The 17,205-nt window shown below is 34.4% G+C and overlaps 1 protein-coding gene across 1 annotated transcript in view; it reads right to left on the reverse strand.

The window, feature by feature from the left end:
- PCDH15 (protocadherin related 15) overlaps nucleotides 1-17,205 on the reverse strand; it is a 1,080,236-nt gene that overhangs the window by 107,348 nt on the left and 955,683 nt on the right. The window contains exon 26 of the mRNA XM_066242956.1: nucleotides 11,108-11,235. Coding sequence (XP_066099053.1) covers nucleotides 11,108-11,235 — 128 coding nt within the window. The remainder of the gene's footprint in view (nucleotides 1-11,107; nucleotides 11,236-17,205) is intronic.

A 17,205-nucleotide genomic window follows, 5' to 3' on the forward strand; every position in this document is an offset into this window, starting at 1 on the left:
TAATATTAAGCACAATATATTTACAATGTCATTAAATGTGTGGGGAAACATTGAAACTGCTAGATGATATTTGAATTCTAGCAGAAAAAAAAAAACAGGGACATAGATACATGATAACAGTATTATGAATTTAAGTGCCAAATTAGACAGACAAACTTAGTTATGGGGTCATAGCCAAGAGAGCAATGAACCCTCAGGCGCCTACGTGTATTAACTTTTTTCAAGGTACAAACTATATGAGGTATGGGTGGCAATCATTAAAAAAACATGGTTAGTACTGGTGAAGTATCACCAGTTTCTGTTATATAACACTTGTTTTTATTGATCTAACAGACTCTTTCTTGAAACAGTGAGAAGTTTTTTATAAAGGTGAGTTTTTCATAGTTGGCAAAAGGGGAATGAAAATTAGTATTTTATGAGACCTAATACAGACTGGTATTTGTTTACATCTGCATTGTATAGAGCAGGGGTATTCAACCTTTTTATATCTACCGCCCACTTTTGTATCTCTGTTAGTAGTAAAATTTTCTAACCGCCCACCAGTTCCACAGTAATGGTGATTTATAGGGAAGTCACTTTACTTTATAAAATTTATAAAGCAGAGTTACAGCAAGTTAAAGCATAGAATAATAATTACTTACCAAATCCTTTATGTTGGATTTTTGCTAAGTTTGGCAGAATAAATCTTTATAAAACAACTTACTATAGTTAAATCTATGTTTTTATTTATACTTTGATTGCTCCGCTACTGCCCACCATGAAAGCTGGAACACCCACTAGTGGGCGGTAGGGCCAGGTTGACTACCACTGGTATAGGGCAACTAGGAAAAAAAATTGTCAAAATATATTCCTCTAGCTTCAAACAATGTAAACCACAGAACATATGAGACATAAATTGCATTGGATTTCAGAATTAAGTAATCTAGATTACTTGACCTATAAAATATAGCTCTTAAATATAATAGGTCTCATAAGGTGCTTGGCTTTTGTTTTTCCTATGCCGTTATTTTCCTGAAGTAAATAACATACAAACCATGAAAAATGGTTAAGGATATTAAAGGGCACCTATTTAGAGAAGACGCCTGTAGGTCAGGGTTATGGAGTATAACATCCTATAAAGAGTTAAGAGCATATCTGAGCCTGAATCTGAGTGGTTTGACACCCAACCCAGTGATCTTTTACCTGAGGCATAAAACATGGTCTGCAGACTAGAGTGCCTGGCTGTGACTTCAGGCTTCACTACTGACTAGCTGCACAGCTCAGCGGGGTATTATATATTGTTTCTGTGACTTGGTGTTCTCATCTGCACACAGAATAACAACAGTAGCTACCTCATAGGGTTTCTAAAAATAAATAAATAAATTAAATCCTAACAAGTGTTTAGAGCACCTAGCTTGTTGTTACAACTGAGGGAAGAACTCCCAAAATATGCAAAAGTGACCTATTATTTTGAGTTAAAGTTACTTAAAAAGAAACTAGCACAAAAGGGGCACTTGATGATCCTCTGTCCCTCTGAAAACAGGAGATAAATCATCTATGTCAGGGGTCGGGAAGCTTTTTGGCTGAGAGAGCATGAACGCCACATATTTTAAAATGTAATTTCTTGAGAGCCATACAACAACCCATGTATGTTATGCATTATCCAATAAAAATTTGGTGTTGTCCCAGAGGACAGCTGTGATAGGCTCCAGCCACCCGCAACCATGAACATAAGTGGTAGGAAATGAATGGATTGTAATACATGAGAATATGTTATATTTTTAATGTTATTATTTTTTTATTATTAAAGATTTGTCTGCGAGCCAGATGCAGTCATCAAAAGAGCCACATCTGGATCATGAGCCATTGGTTCCCGACCCCTGTTACGTGAAAGGTACTCTCTCTGAACCAGGAGGAAATAGACACATCCTTATTACCAGAGATAGAGAATTCAGGGCAGAGAAGCCTATATAAACAAAACTCATTACTCTTTGCTAATTTATTACCACAAGCACAAACTCTACTTACTCCTTACTTATTAAGTACTCAAACCCAAGTTTCCTTTTTTCTGTAAATTCTCACTAATTTATTGTTTCTTTGCCTAAAATATATAAATATAAAAACTTCTTGCTTTGGGCATTTCTTTAGGTCCCATATCTATGAGACCCCCTTACATATATGTAATTAAATTTAATTTTCTTCTGTTAATTTGTCTCATGTCAACTTAAATCTGAGACCAGCCAGAAGAACCTAAAAAGAAGGAGGAAAATCTCTTCCTCTTCGATAGTGCAAACACAAGGTACAAGCTTGCTATTAGTACCATTTTGGAAATGAGCCAGGCACGAGTCTGACCTAGTAAGAGATGCTACAGTGCAGAAATGCATACTTAAACCCTCATAAATGTGCTGGAATTATTTTCCAGCAGACTCACATCACCAGGTATAGGGGAAAATTATATTGTTCTCTGCACTGTTAACTGCATATTTCTATACTTTTTGCCATGAAGGAAATTTGCATCCTATAACTGTGATTGTGGCTTTTTCTCTCAATAACATCATTCTTCCAAACATCTTGTCACCATTTCTCTCTTGTTTAGAAAATGCAATAAAATATTAGAACTGCGAGGGAGAACTTCCCATTTCTTGCTATCTTTGCAAACTATTATTTTGTTTTAGTCCATAAATTTAAATCTGGCCTCTTTGATAACTCAAGGATGCAGTGTTCATAGTATTTTCAGCTTTTGTTAGACATCCACTCAACATTTTAATTCAATGTTTCTGACACTGTGTTTTTCGTATTTCCAACTTGTAGTAGAAGAGATTAATCCTTATTGCATAAACTTCTGGAAAAATATCTTCATAATTCATAGATTTTTTAAAATTAATTTTGATCATATTTTGTATCTCCCTATATTTTCATTAAATTAGGTTATTAGTTTCGGTAATAAATGTTGACATGCAATAAACTGGAAATTTTGGATAATAAATTGAAAGGTGTTTTTAAAACTAGATCTGACTTGTTACCTTACTAGAGGAGATCATGATTCACAGAGCACATCTCAATTTGAAAATCAGTTGATTGCCTTGTTAAGTACATCATAATTTTTCATACAAATTTAATAATATGTTCTGTTATTTTTTGCAAACATTCTATTTTTCCCAAGATTCTACTCCTCATTTTCCATGGGAAGCAACATAATTCAGAGGTTATAAGAATAGGCTTTGAAAAAAGCAAACCTAACTTTGCATTCTATCTTTGCTGGCTGAATAATATTTGGAAAGTCACTCAACCTTACATAGCTTTATCTTTGCAAGAAACAATAAGGAATAATTGTACTTACTTTGTAAGTTGATGTTTTATTTATTTGTCTGTGTAAAGCCAGTATACACGGCCACCATCACAGCCGACTGGCCCATGCAGGTTCGCATTGGATTCGGACAGATGGTAATAAAACAACGAAGCCAAGAACTGGTGGGCCATGACCTTTAATCCTAGCTTGCACCCAGCGGGAAAGTAAAACACACACTGGGCTCCAAAACTCACTCTTTCAGTGCTCACAAAGCTGCTGACTTATCTGAGTTTCCTAGAATCAAAGGTTTCTAGCTCACCAGCCTTATTCACCTCTGTTCACTATCTCCTTCCTTCTCCCTGCACAAACTCTGCACAAACTGGCTTCTCACTCAGCACTCCACCATCTTCGCTGCTTCTCCTGGTCTCCTCCACGTGGCCTTTTTCTGCTCTCCTCTCTAATGCTAATCCCAGGAACCCAGAGAGCAAGCGCCTGGTCTGCCCCCATTTTATAGTGTAGAAATCAAAGCCTTTAATCCAATATACAAACAAGGAAGTCTCTGATACAAAGTCACTTATCTGAGTCATAATGGGGTTCCTCATGAGAGTGCACCACCCTACATCAAAGAGGGTGGGAAAGGCTTAGCCCTAAAACCAAACCCCAGGCTATAAGTATCCTGCCTTCCCACAGCCCACCCCATCACACATTAATATCTCCTGGGTGACAGCTTCCACATGGGCAGTACCATCTTTAACAAAGTGAGCATAATATGTTTTATCTGCCTAACAGTCTGTTTTATGTATACTATTGTTTATGTATTTATTTAAATAAATTCTGTAAGCTAAAATAAGTAAAAGGTTTATCACAGTTCTCAAAGAAATAATATTGACAAATAAATGGCAGCTATTATTATTAGTAAGAAATATTCATTGATTAACATTTTTCAAAAGCCCACAGAAACAAAAATAAAATTAATGTTCAAAAGATTAGATTAATTTTTCATATCTCTCACAGAAAATTATGAGTAATATGACAAACATATATAACTTTTAAACTTTGATTTTTATTGGCCAAGTAGTTGCTTTTTTCCTGTTTTCTTTTCTTTTTTTTTTTTTTTTTGTATTTTTCTGAAGCTGGAAACGGGGAGAGACAGTCAGACAGACTCCCGCATGCGCCCCAACCGGGATCCACCCGGCACGCCCACCAGGGGGCGACGCTCTGCCCACCAGGGGGCGATGCTCTTCCCCTCCGGGGTGTCACTCTTTTGCAACCAGAGCCACTCTAGCGCCTGGGGCAGAGGCCAAGGAGCCATCTTTGCTCCAATGGAGCCTCGCTGCGGGAGGGGAGGAGAGAGACAGAGAGGAAGGAGAGGGGGAGGGGTGGAGAAGCAGATGGGCGCTTCTCCTGTATGCCCTGGCCGGGAATCGAACCGGGGACTTCTGCACACCAGGCCGACACTCTACCACTGAGCCAACCGGCCAGGGCAGTAGTTGCTTTTTCAAAAGTTCTTTCTATATTTTGCATAAAGTTATTTGAGTTTTTTAAATATATTGTAAATATTGGCGTTTAGCTTATTGTTTGTCTTTTAAGCATTTACAGCATTTTATCACAGTGTATATTATTCTGACATTACCAAATTTATCAGTTGTTTTTCATTAGCATAGAACACTTTGGTTAGTGATATTTAACTAGTATCTTGCCCCAAAGAAGGGTAGATTATAATTTTCTGGGGGATTCTGATATGCAATTCTTGCAGGCTGAAAGGGGGCAGTAAGGTTCCACAGTAAACCTTACTGCCAGGACCTTACTGCCAAACTGTTGCAACTGGTACTGATATCACTAAGTGTTGGGGAATAAATGTTAAAGATCACAGTTACATAATCAAAAATTATAAGTAGACTAACACAAATATTTACTTCTGAATCTAAATGTGAAATTCACATTTAAACCAACTTAAGAGAGCTAGACACCACTAAAGAATAATAGCTTTAAAAGAATAGTTTTCCTATTTAATCAATGTTGGTGATGCTCAGCCCACACCTTTGGCAGTTTTTTACTACTGTGCTAAAACATACTTTACATAAAATTTGCTCCTTTAACCATTTTTAAGTTCACAATTCGGTTACATTAAGCACATTCACATTTTGCTGTAACCATCTTCACCATTAATGTCTAAACTTCTTCGTCTTCCAAATTTAAATTTTGTACCCATTGTTAGGTTTAGGTTCAAGGCTCCTTTAAATCCAGAGCTCTTTTAAAACTCAAATTCCCCTCATCCAACTTCCCACTACATCTCAAAACAGAACATTCTCATCCCCCACTGTGAGGTTGTAGTTAATTTGCTTGCTATTCTCTCTCTTAAATTTTTTTTAAATTTATTCATTTTAGAGAGGAGAGGGAGAGACAGAGAGAAAGAGAAAGGAGAGACAGAGAGAGAGAAGGGGGAGGGAGCTGGAAGCATCAACTCCCATATGTGCCTTGACCAGGCAAGCCCAGGGTTTCAAATCGGCGACCTCAGCATTTCCAGGTCAACGCTTTATCCACTGCACCACCACAGGTCAGGCCTCTATTCTCTCTCTTAATAAAAGAAAGAACTTGTGTTTCTGCAGCTGACTCCCCTTCCTCCTGCTCATCTTCAAGTCAGTGACCAAGGCCTTAAACAAAGATATGCATGTCCAGATGCTCCCAACCCTATGCTAGCAAATGCCTGCAGCAACCTGTATATCTAAGCTTCTTTCCATAACTTGGGGAGGACACCCTTTGCTTGTCTCAGCCTGCTTGTACCCAGGCATTTTTAAAATAAACTTTCCTTTTGAAACATATTAGCCTCATGTTTTCAGTTCAGCCCGTGGTTTCTGCTTTTCATCCATTATACAGTAACTCCTCAATCCTCCCTCCCCATGGTCCCTGGAATTCACAATTATATTTTATGTCTCTATGATAATTTGACTGTTATAAGAACCTTATACAAATGTAATCATATAGCATTTGTCTTTCTGTGACTGGTTTATTTTACTTAGCATAATATCTTCAAGTGTTATCCATGGTGTAGCATACGTCAAATTTTATTTTTTTAAAGACTAAATAATGTTCCATTGTATTTATGTACCACATCTTGTTCATCCTTTCATCTGTTAATAGACATGAGCTTTTTCCACCTTTAGCTACTGTGAATAGTACTTCTATGAACAATGATATACAAATATATGTTTGACTCTCTGCTTCAATCAAAATAATTGGAAGGGTGATAATATATGAGTGATGTTTATAACTGATATTAATTCTTATATTAAAAATTAAAGAAAAAAATTACCATTTAATTTTTTCTAGCTCTTCTTGCAATTAAAATGCCTGATTACTTGTGACCAATAGAAACCAATTTGGTGGATCCAGTTGTGAGATAAATATCAACGTGAAACATAGCTAATATAGGGGATACTCCCGGATTAGTTCTTTTGTTCTGTGTCCTTTTGACACCACCCAAGAACTACTCTAACATGACATAAACATTCAAATTTTTGAGCCAAAAACTAAATCTCTACAGATCTTTATAAAATAAAAACTTCATTCATTTACATTTCTGGGTCTACTTTACTAGAATGTTAACTCTATAAGGGCAGAAGGACAGACTCTTTTTCTTGCATCTGTATTTTCAGCATATACTAAGAACACAATATATATTTTTTTAAAATGGACTTCTAAGTCTCTAAGCATATTAAATATGCCAACTCAAATCACATATAAATAACTTTATTTTACTATTGCTTATAATGAATAATTCATTTCAATAATGTTCTCATTGTGTTGCCTTTTCCCAACATATTTTTAATAATGCCCTTAATCCACTATCCATATTTAACCTATTAAGAATAGTTTTATTCATCGATATTTGTCTCATCATTCTCAGTCAATTCTATATTTCCTTTTCCCCTTCCTACATATAACACAATTTTTCAAAATTGAAAGTTATCATTATAAATTTCATGATGAACTAAAAAAATTAACTTGCCTGTAGGGCAGATGAAACATTACCATGACATTATATAGTAAGTGGCATAAAAACTTCTTTCAGAATCCTGGACTGCTTCTCTATTTTTAAAATCATGTTTCCATCAAACAGCAGAGATTTGGCTGGCCCTGATTCAGTTTCTGATGACATTTTTGCTTGTTCAAGTATAAATAGATGATTGATTAAGTCACTTTCACTTTGATTAAATTTGAGAAACAGAAGATCACAGGCTTCAATGCTAAACACTGAACTTGAAAATGTACACAATTTAAAGATGTATTACTCTCATCACCCGCTAAGATTCCCGCCTCTATCACTGTTCACAGGCACACCGCACTTTGTTTCTTGTGGGTTTGGCTCCTTGTGTTTTCTCTCCTTAGACTATCCTCTTCATTTAAGATTCACCGTGAAATTCTAACTTCCCTTCAGTTACCTGAAAATTCTTTACCTTCTAGGAAAACTTTTCTGGTCTTTCACCAATTGAAATATCTCCTTTCTTAGAATCTACCTGCCTATTCATGCTGTCTTAACTGAATGATTAGAACATATACTTGCATCAATACATTGTTAAACTTTCTATCTCTTTATCTATCTTTCTCCCAACTTATATAGCATAATTCATTGCATGAAATTAATTTCCTGGAATATAATACCCCTTTCCCTAACCTGAATAATCACTGATCAATTGAGAGAGAAATGCCCTGCAGAGTTCTCATTAGTCCTATAGAAACAATCAAACCCATCATGTTTTCTCATCACAAGAAATTCATGTGTTCACTCTGAAGACATCTCTCACCACCCAGGTATTTCTTCCTATGTAGTTCCTTACACATGCTCATATGACTCCGTTTCCAACCACAACTTGACCTCTACCATTGAACTTCCCCTAAGGTCCTTTGGAATTCATAGGCCATCATTGTTAATATCCTCTAAATATTTATCCTCCTCTCTAAAATCTACTGTTGCTTTCTGATCCCTCCCATCTTGCACCTCTCTTCCATAAAAGACACTGAATTCTGCAGCTTTCTCAAACAGTGGCTCTCATTTCAGAATCTAGGAGTAGAGAGATGGCAGGTATCTTTCTGTCTCTAACTACTGCTTCTAGAATATTATTTCATTGCCTTTGCCACCTTCTACCAATTCCTCTAAAGTGATTCCTCAGATTATATCACCCACTATATTATTTTACTACAGCCATCTACACATATCTTTAAAGATTGATCCCTTTCATTAATGAAATATTTTATCATTTGGCTTATTGGTTATTTTCACCACTACAATACATTCTTAAAAGCATAAGTGGTCATGGAAAAAATCCACAGGAGCATTCTATTCACAGGAGCATGTGACAGTTAATCACTCCAACTCTTAACATAACAAACTTGTTCTTTACATGTTGCATGGATTATGCATTTTCCTAATATTCCTGCTACCCCATTACAGTGAATTTTCAGAATCCTTTGAAGGACCTCATCTCTAAGTGTTAAGTACCCAGGAAATAATTTTTGGGTTTTTCTACCTGTATCTGTTTTCTAGGTGATTTCATTTAAGCAATGATTTCTTTCCTGAATCTAGATCAGCCTCCCAATCACCTTGTGAAGAAATATGCCTGCAGGCCCTATCTTGTTAGCTCAGTGGTAGAGCCCTGAACCAGCATGTGGATGTCCTGGGATTGATTCTGGTTAAGGCACACAAGAGAAGCAACCATCTGCTTCTCTAGCCCTTCCCTCCCCCTTCTTTCTTTCTCTCTTTCTCTTCTCCTCCTGCAGCAATGGCTCAATTGTTTCCAGTGCATTGGCCCTGGGCACTGAGGATGGCTCTGTGAAGCCTCCACTCCATATGGTAAAAATAGCTTGGTTGGGGGCATGGCCTTAGATGGGCAGACAGGTGGATCCAGGTCAGGGTGCCTGTGGGAGTCTGTCTCTCTATTTCTCCTGCTCTCGCTTGCAAAAGGAAAAAAAAAATGCTTGCATATTGAGAAAACCTCACTCACATAAACTCTCCAAAAATAAACTCTTGATGTTTGCCACCCTAATCATGGCAGAAAGATGGGGACCTGTTCAGAATAAAACCCTCAGTCATTTTTTTTTTTAAAATATGCTTTAATGCCCTGCATAGAATACATCAGCAAATACTTTTGGCTGTCTTTTGACTCTCTTCTTACTATCGCCTCTGCTTATTTCCCTGATTCAAGTTTACTATCAATACTTGCCAGGAAAGTAATGCACTAAGTTTTCTTTCCACTCTAGTATGATAACACTGCTACCTGTTCCCATTCCCAATCCTGTACAACATGCAGAATTATTTTTTTATATTGGAATATATCATCTCTATGAGCAAAACCATTCAATGTCCTTCTTTCTAAAACCTCTAGAACAAATCACATATTTGTCTTGAACTACATTTCGAATCTCATCTCCAACCAGACTTTTTTGGTCATCCTGGCCTCCAAACTCCCTCTAGCTTCTGGGACTTCATATTGGAATGTTCAAAATGCTCCTATCTAGCAATCCACAAGACTTAATCTTGACCACATTAATCTGTACTAAATAGCTACTGACTTTCTTAATGTACCATTATTATTTCATTGGTATGTATTTGTAGAGTAGTAATATTTTGTTTGTTTGATTTTAAATTGTTCTATGTCAAGTTCATAGACAGTGCAACTTTAAGTACTCCAGATATTTGCTGATTAAATGAATAAATTGAATCAAATAATGAGATTAAAATAAATATTAAGATAAAAATCATCTCCAAAAGACTTTTAATTGTAAGTCATAATGTGAGTTACATATATACATATGATGTGATTGATTCAAATTTGTGGATCACTTTTAGTTATAACTGGTGATTCAGATCAGAAGTCATCATCTGGTCTACTGTAAAAGCTATTCTGCAAGCACAACACATAAGTTTAATTTGCTTGATTGGTTTTTTTTGTCCTTAGATTGTTTAAGATGATAAAACTATATATAAAAAGAGCTCTAATCATAGTCCTCCTGGTAATAGGAAAAGAAAGAAAACTGTTCATGTGGAAACCTAAATAAAGCAATCAACAGCTGGATTTTCTCAGGGAAATTTAAGTTTAATGTGTGTGTGTTAAAAGCAATTTTTAAAAATTGATTAAGAAATTTCAGAAAAATAATTGTAATAAAGAATCTAAAATGTTCTGGGTTCTAATCATTTCCCCTTATGCAAGGTATTATTTATAAGTTTATTTCTTAGGATTAAAACTATTATAACTTCATGTATTGCCAACCTTTAAAATAATCTTTAAACATAGTTAATAATAATTAGAAAAAGGTAGAAAGTTATCAACCTTACTTAGTCTTTGATATTGTATTTTTTTAATTCTAAGAAAATTTTCACTAACATATCCAAGTTTTTAAAAACTTTTAGTAAAGTACTAAAATTAGTAGTGTTGTTTTACATTTATATAATTAGCATTGTGAATTTTAAAAATATTGCAGAAAAATAATTTCAGAATTTATTACAGTATTTCTTTTAACAGAAAATTACAATAAAAAGTCTATGAGGAAACCATATATTTTAATTTCTTATTCAAAATAAAACATCATAAAACTGTTATTTTTGTAGTAAAAATAAAATACAAAAAGTCACTCATATTTACCTCATAATTAATCTGTATTAATTTGGCTAATTAAACTCATATATGCCCAAGTTCTAGACTTTATTTAAATAGAAATATGTACCTAGTTAATGCAAACTACATGGTTTTTGTTTACCTGAAAAACTGGTTATAATTTATCTGCAAAACTTAGGGTCATTGCTTTTGCTTTAGTTCTATATCTTCATAAATTTTCTCATACCTTAACTCTGAGTACAGAAGCAAACATTCTTGCATCTTCAGATACACCTCCAATATAGAATTTTTTCTGAAACACTGGGGGATGATCATTTTCATCCTGAATCTCAATATATACCTTTGCTGTATTGCCTGAAAGATAAGATATAATACATTTTTTATTAATGGTTATTCATTAGAAACAAATGCACTGGAGGAAATATTTATTGTACATTATTGTTTCTTAATTAATAGAAATAACAAATCAATATAATTCCTAAATGACATGCATGATACCACAAAATCCACAGAGAACACTGACAATGATGCTTCTGACATAATGTTAAGTTGTTGTATTTCTCTTAATTATCATGTCCTGTTAATTAATTGTATTTTATTTAGCAGGGACTAAAGTATTTGCATTTTGCTATTTCTAACGAAGCAACGGAAGTGTTCATGTTTACAAACACTTCACACACATTATCAATTGCACAAAAGTGACACAGAAATATAAACTCCAGTAATAAAAACTGCAATAAACTAAAATATATATACTTTTTCTCAAGTACAAAATTAGCAATGTTATTATTATTTAGTTTAAAATGTACCGTAATATTTTCATTCAAGATTAAAAGTAAGAGATGGTTGGGTGAGGTGCTTATTCCTACAAAAGGAAAATAAATGTCATCATCCTTCAGAGGTTATCTACCATTCATTGCAAAAGATGCAGTTGGAGAAAGGATTGCCATATAACTCATAAATGCTGGGTTATGTAATTTAAACAATAGTAAATATTTCATAAAGAACACATTGCATCATCACATGTTAGAATCCCATCCCTCCAATTATCACACCTTAAATAAGAAATGTAGCACTTGTCACTAGTTCAAATATGATCCAGATAAAATTAGGAATAAGTGGATTTATCATTTTGTAAAAAGTAGATTCAAATCATGTAAGTATTCCGATGTATTTTTTAATTGGACTTCTCACATTCATTTCAGTTAGGTTCATATAAGACAATTGAGCTACAAATTATTTATTTATCATGGGCGCTCTAATTTTGCTGTGTTATCATGTCCCTAACTATAGCTAATTAACGCCAACTTACTAGCACACTGGGTACATCACGGGGGTACAATATATCTGTGTTGGTTGAATAAATGAATTGAGTAAGCTGTTTTATATTAGTGGGAACTTAAAACAAGCTGCTTATTGTTTGCTCTGAGATCAGAGAGGCAAAAGAGTTAGGCCTAATGTTTTGTTCCTATCTTGCTGTTACTCATTTAGTTTCCCTCTTATTGGTCACTTTTCCAAGTTACTGAACTGGAAGATCTAGAACTGAGTGAATAAAAACTGTGCAGGACAACCTGGAACAGGGCTAACGGCAGATTCTACTTCTCTATGCTGTAGTGTCAGGGCTCCAAATTGCACCCTGGTGAGCCACCAACAAAGAGGGTTCATCCAGATGAAACCCATTTTCAACTTAGGAGACCACTTTTATCTCTGGACTCAAAGGAGCTAACAGCTCTCAATTCAATATTTTTGAAGAAAAGTAATGCTAAATTATATCACCTTTCCAATAACTGTTATCATGTTCTTAATAAATGACCACATTAATTATTATTTTATTAGCAACACTGAAAAAGTACAGTTTGGTTTTTCAACTCATTGTTAAGTGATAGATTTATGCTTTAAAGCTTGTCTATTTTTTTTCCCTGACACTTCAGAAAGGATGACAGAAGGGTAGACCTATGTATAAATGGATTATACAATTGGGAATCATTTGTGCTTTTGGAAATCTTTTAAAAATCCTCCTTAGGTATTGGAAAAACTAATGTAAGGGTCAATATTTTAATTTACAGCAATAGTTAGAAGTTATATAAAAATATTATATGTATACATTTTATAAACTCTAGAGAAACTGCAGTAAAATAATTATTTAAATATAATTTTAGCAGCTATTAAAAAATCTCTAAATTAACATCCATAGAAACATGTAGATAAATATGTATTTATACTATTAATATTTAGTGATTGCATATTTCTTATAAAATAATTTATCTAACTTTAACAATTAAATTAAAGCTTTTTAATATATTTATTTATAATATATTAATTTCACAAGCATTTTAACAATATAAGATATCATGCTTAAGTCCATATTTGTTATAAATGATACAGAATTTAACCATATTTTATTTATTGCTATATGGAAACCATAAAATAAAAAGCATGATAGTGTTTCAAAGTATTAGGAGAGCAAGCATGATTATGAAAGGATACTCATACTACATACTGAGATATCTTTTTAAATTATTATTTAAAAAAATATTCATCTGTCAGATTTGGGCATCTTTAACTTTTTATGCATAATAACATTAATAGCAATAAATATATATATATATTTAAATTATCTACTTATCTCAATTTTTAAATTGGTTGTTCTTTTTGCCTCTAACTTCTTTTAAATATGACTGTATCAGCTTTCCTCTTGATTTTAAAAATATTTGTCTAAATATTTAATTTGTATAATTAAATAGTATTAGAATTAAATCATAAATCTGAGCTGCTGAACTGCATAATTTCTGCTTAATCTGCCAAAAAAATGGAAATAAAATAACTATATATACATATTTTATATGCATTCAGTACATAATGCTAGGTTTTCACGTAAGTCTCATGTTGGTCTGCTTTTATACCAGATAACTTTATACTATTCACTACTGACTTGGTACATTTTATAAATTTGATTTTTGTACAACCATAATTTTATCAAAAATAGGGGGGAAAACAGCAGCAAAGTGTGATTAATAGTATAAATAATGCTTTGTTACATCTACATGAACTATTTTAAAATATTTTTTATTTTAGTCATGACTTTGTCCAAATTTAAGACCATCAAATATATATATTCTTATTTTAAAGTTTCTTATTTCTCTTTAAAGTTGAAGAATTTAAGCACAATCCTTTTCATATGTTCTTTCTATGTCTAGCTATTGGTAGCTAACGGTTATTGGAGAATATGCAGCAGGTGTTATTCCAAGTTATACAGAAGAATCCAGTCCCATGTGAAAAAACTATTATTATAGCTATTATTATTCTTATTTTTACAGAAGCGTATAAGGAGGAACAGAAATGTAAAGTAATTTTACCACATTCCCTCTATTATATAGTACTGGCTGCGATTTGAACACATTATTATTTTTTTTATTTGTATTTTTTGAACACATTATTTGATGACACAACCCGACATATGCTTATTGTTCCTTCTACCTCTATTGGAGCAAATGTGTGTACCTAACATGGGTACAAAATGTTTTAGGCTTATTTGCAAGCAACACTTTAAAGATTATAATTATAATCACCTTGATTTTCTTTAATTATTTTTAGGAGTGTATTTGCTTTACAGTTATCAATATCTCAAAGATGTCTTCACTGATGTGTCCCTATTCCAGTCATTTCAATCCCTCTAGTGTATTTATTTTCTTCACATTCCTTACCACTAAAATTACTTTAGTAGAATGTTTTTTTTTTATAAATAAATTTTTATTTTAATGGGGTGACATCAATAAATCAGGGTACATATATAGTTGAATGTTTATTTGACTCTTATAAAGCTTGTTCTATGTCATGTTGAATAAATAATAAATAAATACATTAACTGATTAATACATATTTATATTGTCCTTTGCTCTCAGTGATTTCAGCCTAGTCATCCTACTTAGGGTAATAGTTTTTTATAAATTTACAATTCACTGTGTGAAAAAGAAGTTATTTTATTTGCCTTGAATTTATTTATATCCACTTTAACATATGTTTTGTAGTTGACATGTGTCAGAATTGGTCACAAAATAAAAGAATATCTTAAGGACACTTAACCTAAGGCAGAAAATGCAGGGGAAGAGGATAACATGGGTGGACCTCAAGCGTATTATGCTATGAGAAGTAAACTAGACAAAAGAGACAAACACTTTATGACCTTACTTATATGCAGAATAGTAAAAAATAGAACTGATAGAAACAGGGAGCAGAATAGTGGTTACCAGAGGCTGTGAGCATGGGAAACAGGAAGATGATGGTCAAAGTACAAACTTTCAGTTATAATAGTGATTTTCAATCAAGTGTGCCACAGAATGTTTAAAACATGCAGCATCTGACTATTTAGTCAGAGGCACCGACCTCCTTTCCCTTAGTTTGTCAAGTACAAAAATGACAACAACTAATACAACAGTAGCTGTCCAGTGTGAATGAATTAAAATTATACTTATTTTTTGGTCAGGTCAGCAAAAATTGAGTAATTAGTTAATGTGTGCTGTGAGATGAAAAATGTTGAAATTTGCTGATTTATATGATGAATAAGTTCTGAGAGTCTAATGCAGGAGTCGGGAAACTTTTTGGCTGAGAGAATCATGAGCGCCACATAGTTTAAAATGTAATTCTGTGAGAGCCATACAACAACCCATGTACCTAATGCATTATCCAATAAAAATTTGGTGTTGTCCTGGAGGACAGCTGTGACTGGCTCCAACCATGAACATGAGCAGTAGGAAATGAATGGATTGTAATACATGAGAATGTTTTATATTTTTAACGTTTGTTTTTTTTTTTATTAAAGATTTGTCTGCGAGCCAGATGCAGCCATCAAAAGAGCCACATCTGGCTTGCGAGCCATAGGTTCCCAACCCCCGGTCTAATGTATACAGTGGTAACTATAGTTAATGATGCTGCATTAAGTATTTAAAATCTGCTAAGAAAGTAAATCTTAAATATTCTTATCAAACACACAACACAACACACACACACACAAATATTAACTATATGAGTTGATGGATGTATGTTAGGCAAACAAGTTTGTTGCTTGCTTATATTTTGCCTAATTGCTGCACGGGCATGGGGAAGCACCATGTGTGTGGTCTATGAAAAGCTATGGTGCTTGCCCTCATGCAGCAGATTGCAAATTGCAGATTGCCTTCCAGCTTGGGAGGGGCCACTATTTACTGGAGAAGGGTTTTTTCCCCAGCCTGTTTTGGCTGGAGAGTCTAAACAAGGGTAGTCAACCTTTGTATACCTACCGCCCACTTTTGTATCTCTGTTAGTAGTAAAATTTTCTAACTGCCCACTGGTTCCACAGTCATGGTGATTTATAAAATAGGGAAGTAACTTTACTTTATAAAATTTATAAAGCAGAGTTACAGCAAGTTAAAGCATAGAATAATAATTACTTACCAAGTACTTTATGTCGGATTTTCGCTAACTGTGTCAGAATAAATCTTTATAAAGCAACTTACTATAGTTAAATCTTTTTATTTATACTTTAGTTGCTCCGCTACCACTCACCATGAAAGCTGGACTGCCCACTAGTGGGCAGTAGGAACCAGGTTGACTACCCCTTGTCTACAGAGAGGGGGGGAGAGAGAGAGAGAGAGAGAGAGAACTGAGTACTGAGTGATTTTAGAGCCCTGACTTCAGCCCAGCCTGTTTGGCTGGCGAGTGCTGAAGCTGGTGGGGGCCTAAGAGTCCAGGTGAGTCCAGAGTTGTAGCACTCCAGCCTGCTGGGAACAACCAGTGTCGTGTTGAAGAAACCTACTTAAGATACAAACTTATGTCAAGAGGAAGAGGGGGAAGCCTGAAAAATGAGGGAAAGAAGACCTGCTGAATTTTCTTCTCCCTTAGATTTTATTGATCAGAAGCAGAATAGAAGTAACAGGATTACCGGGGAGGGAGATCAGGTGATAAAGGGAAAGAATGACTAAAGGCCATTTTACTGACATGGAAAAATAGCTAGTTTGGTCAGTACATTCTTTTCCTTTTGCTAATTAAGAAGCACATAGGAAGGGGCAATCTAGGACTCTCGACTAATTTTCTAAAGCCTGTTCACATGCATTCCTTTGTGTCTACACAAAGGTCACTCACACAGTTTCTTGGTGTTTGCATCCAAGAGACATTCACTTGGGGCTTTTAACTAAAATTCCCCAATCTAAGTCATAGAGGGTTCAAGGTTAGATGACTGATTCCTTACATGGAAGTGAGAAAGGGAAGCTGTAAAGCCAGTAGCCAAGGCCAGGGCCACCATCAGAGCAGCCTGGCCCATGCAGGTTCGCATTGGATTCGGACAGTCAG

This window comes from Saccopteryx bilineata, chromosome 9 (genome assembly GCF_036850765.1).
Source record: "Saccopteryx bilineata isolate mSacBil1 chromosome 9, mSacBil1_pri_phased_curated, whole genome shotgun sequence".
Classification (NCBI taxonomy): Eukaryota; Metazoa; Chordata; class Mammalia; order Chiroptera; family Emballonuridae; genus Saccopteryx; species Saccopteryx bilineata.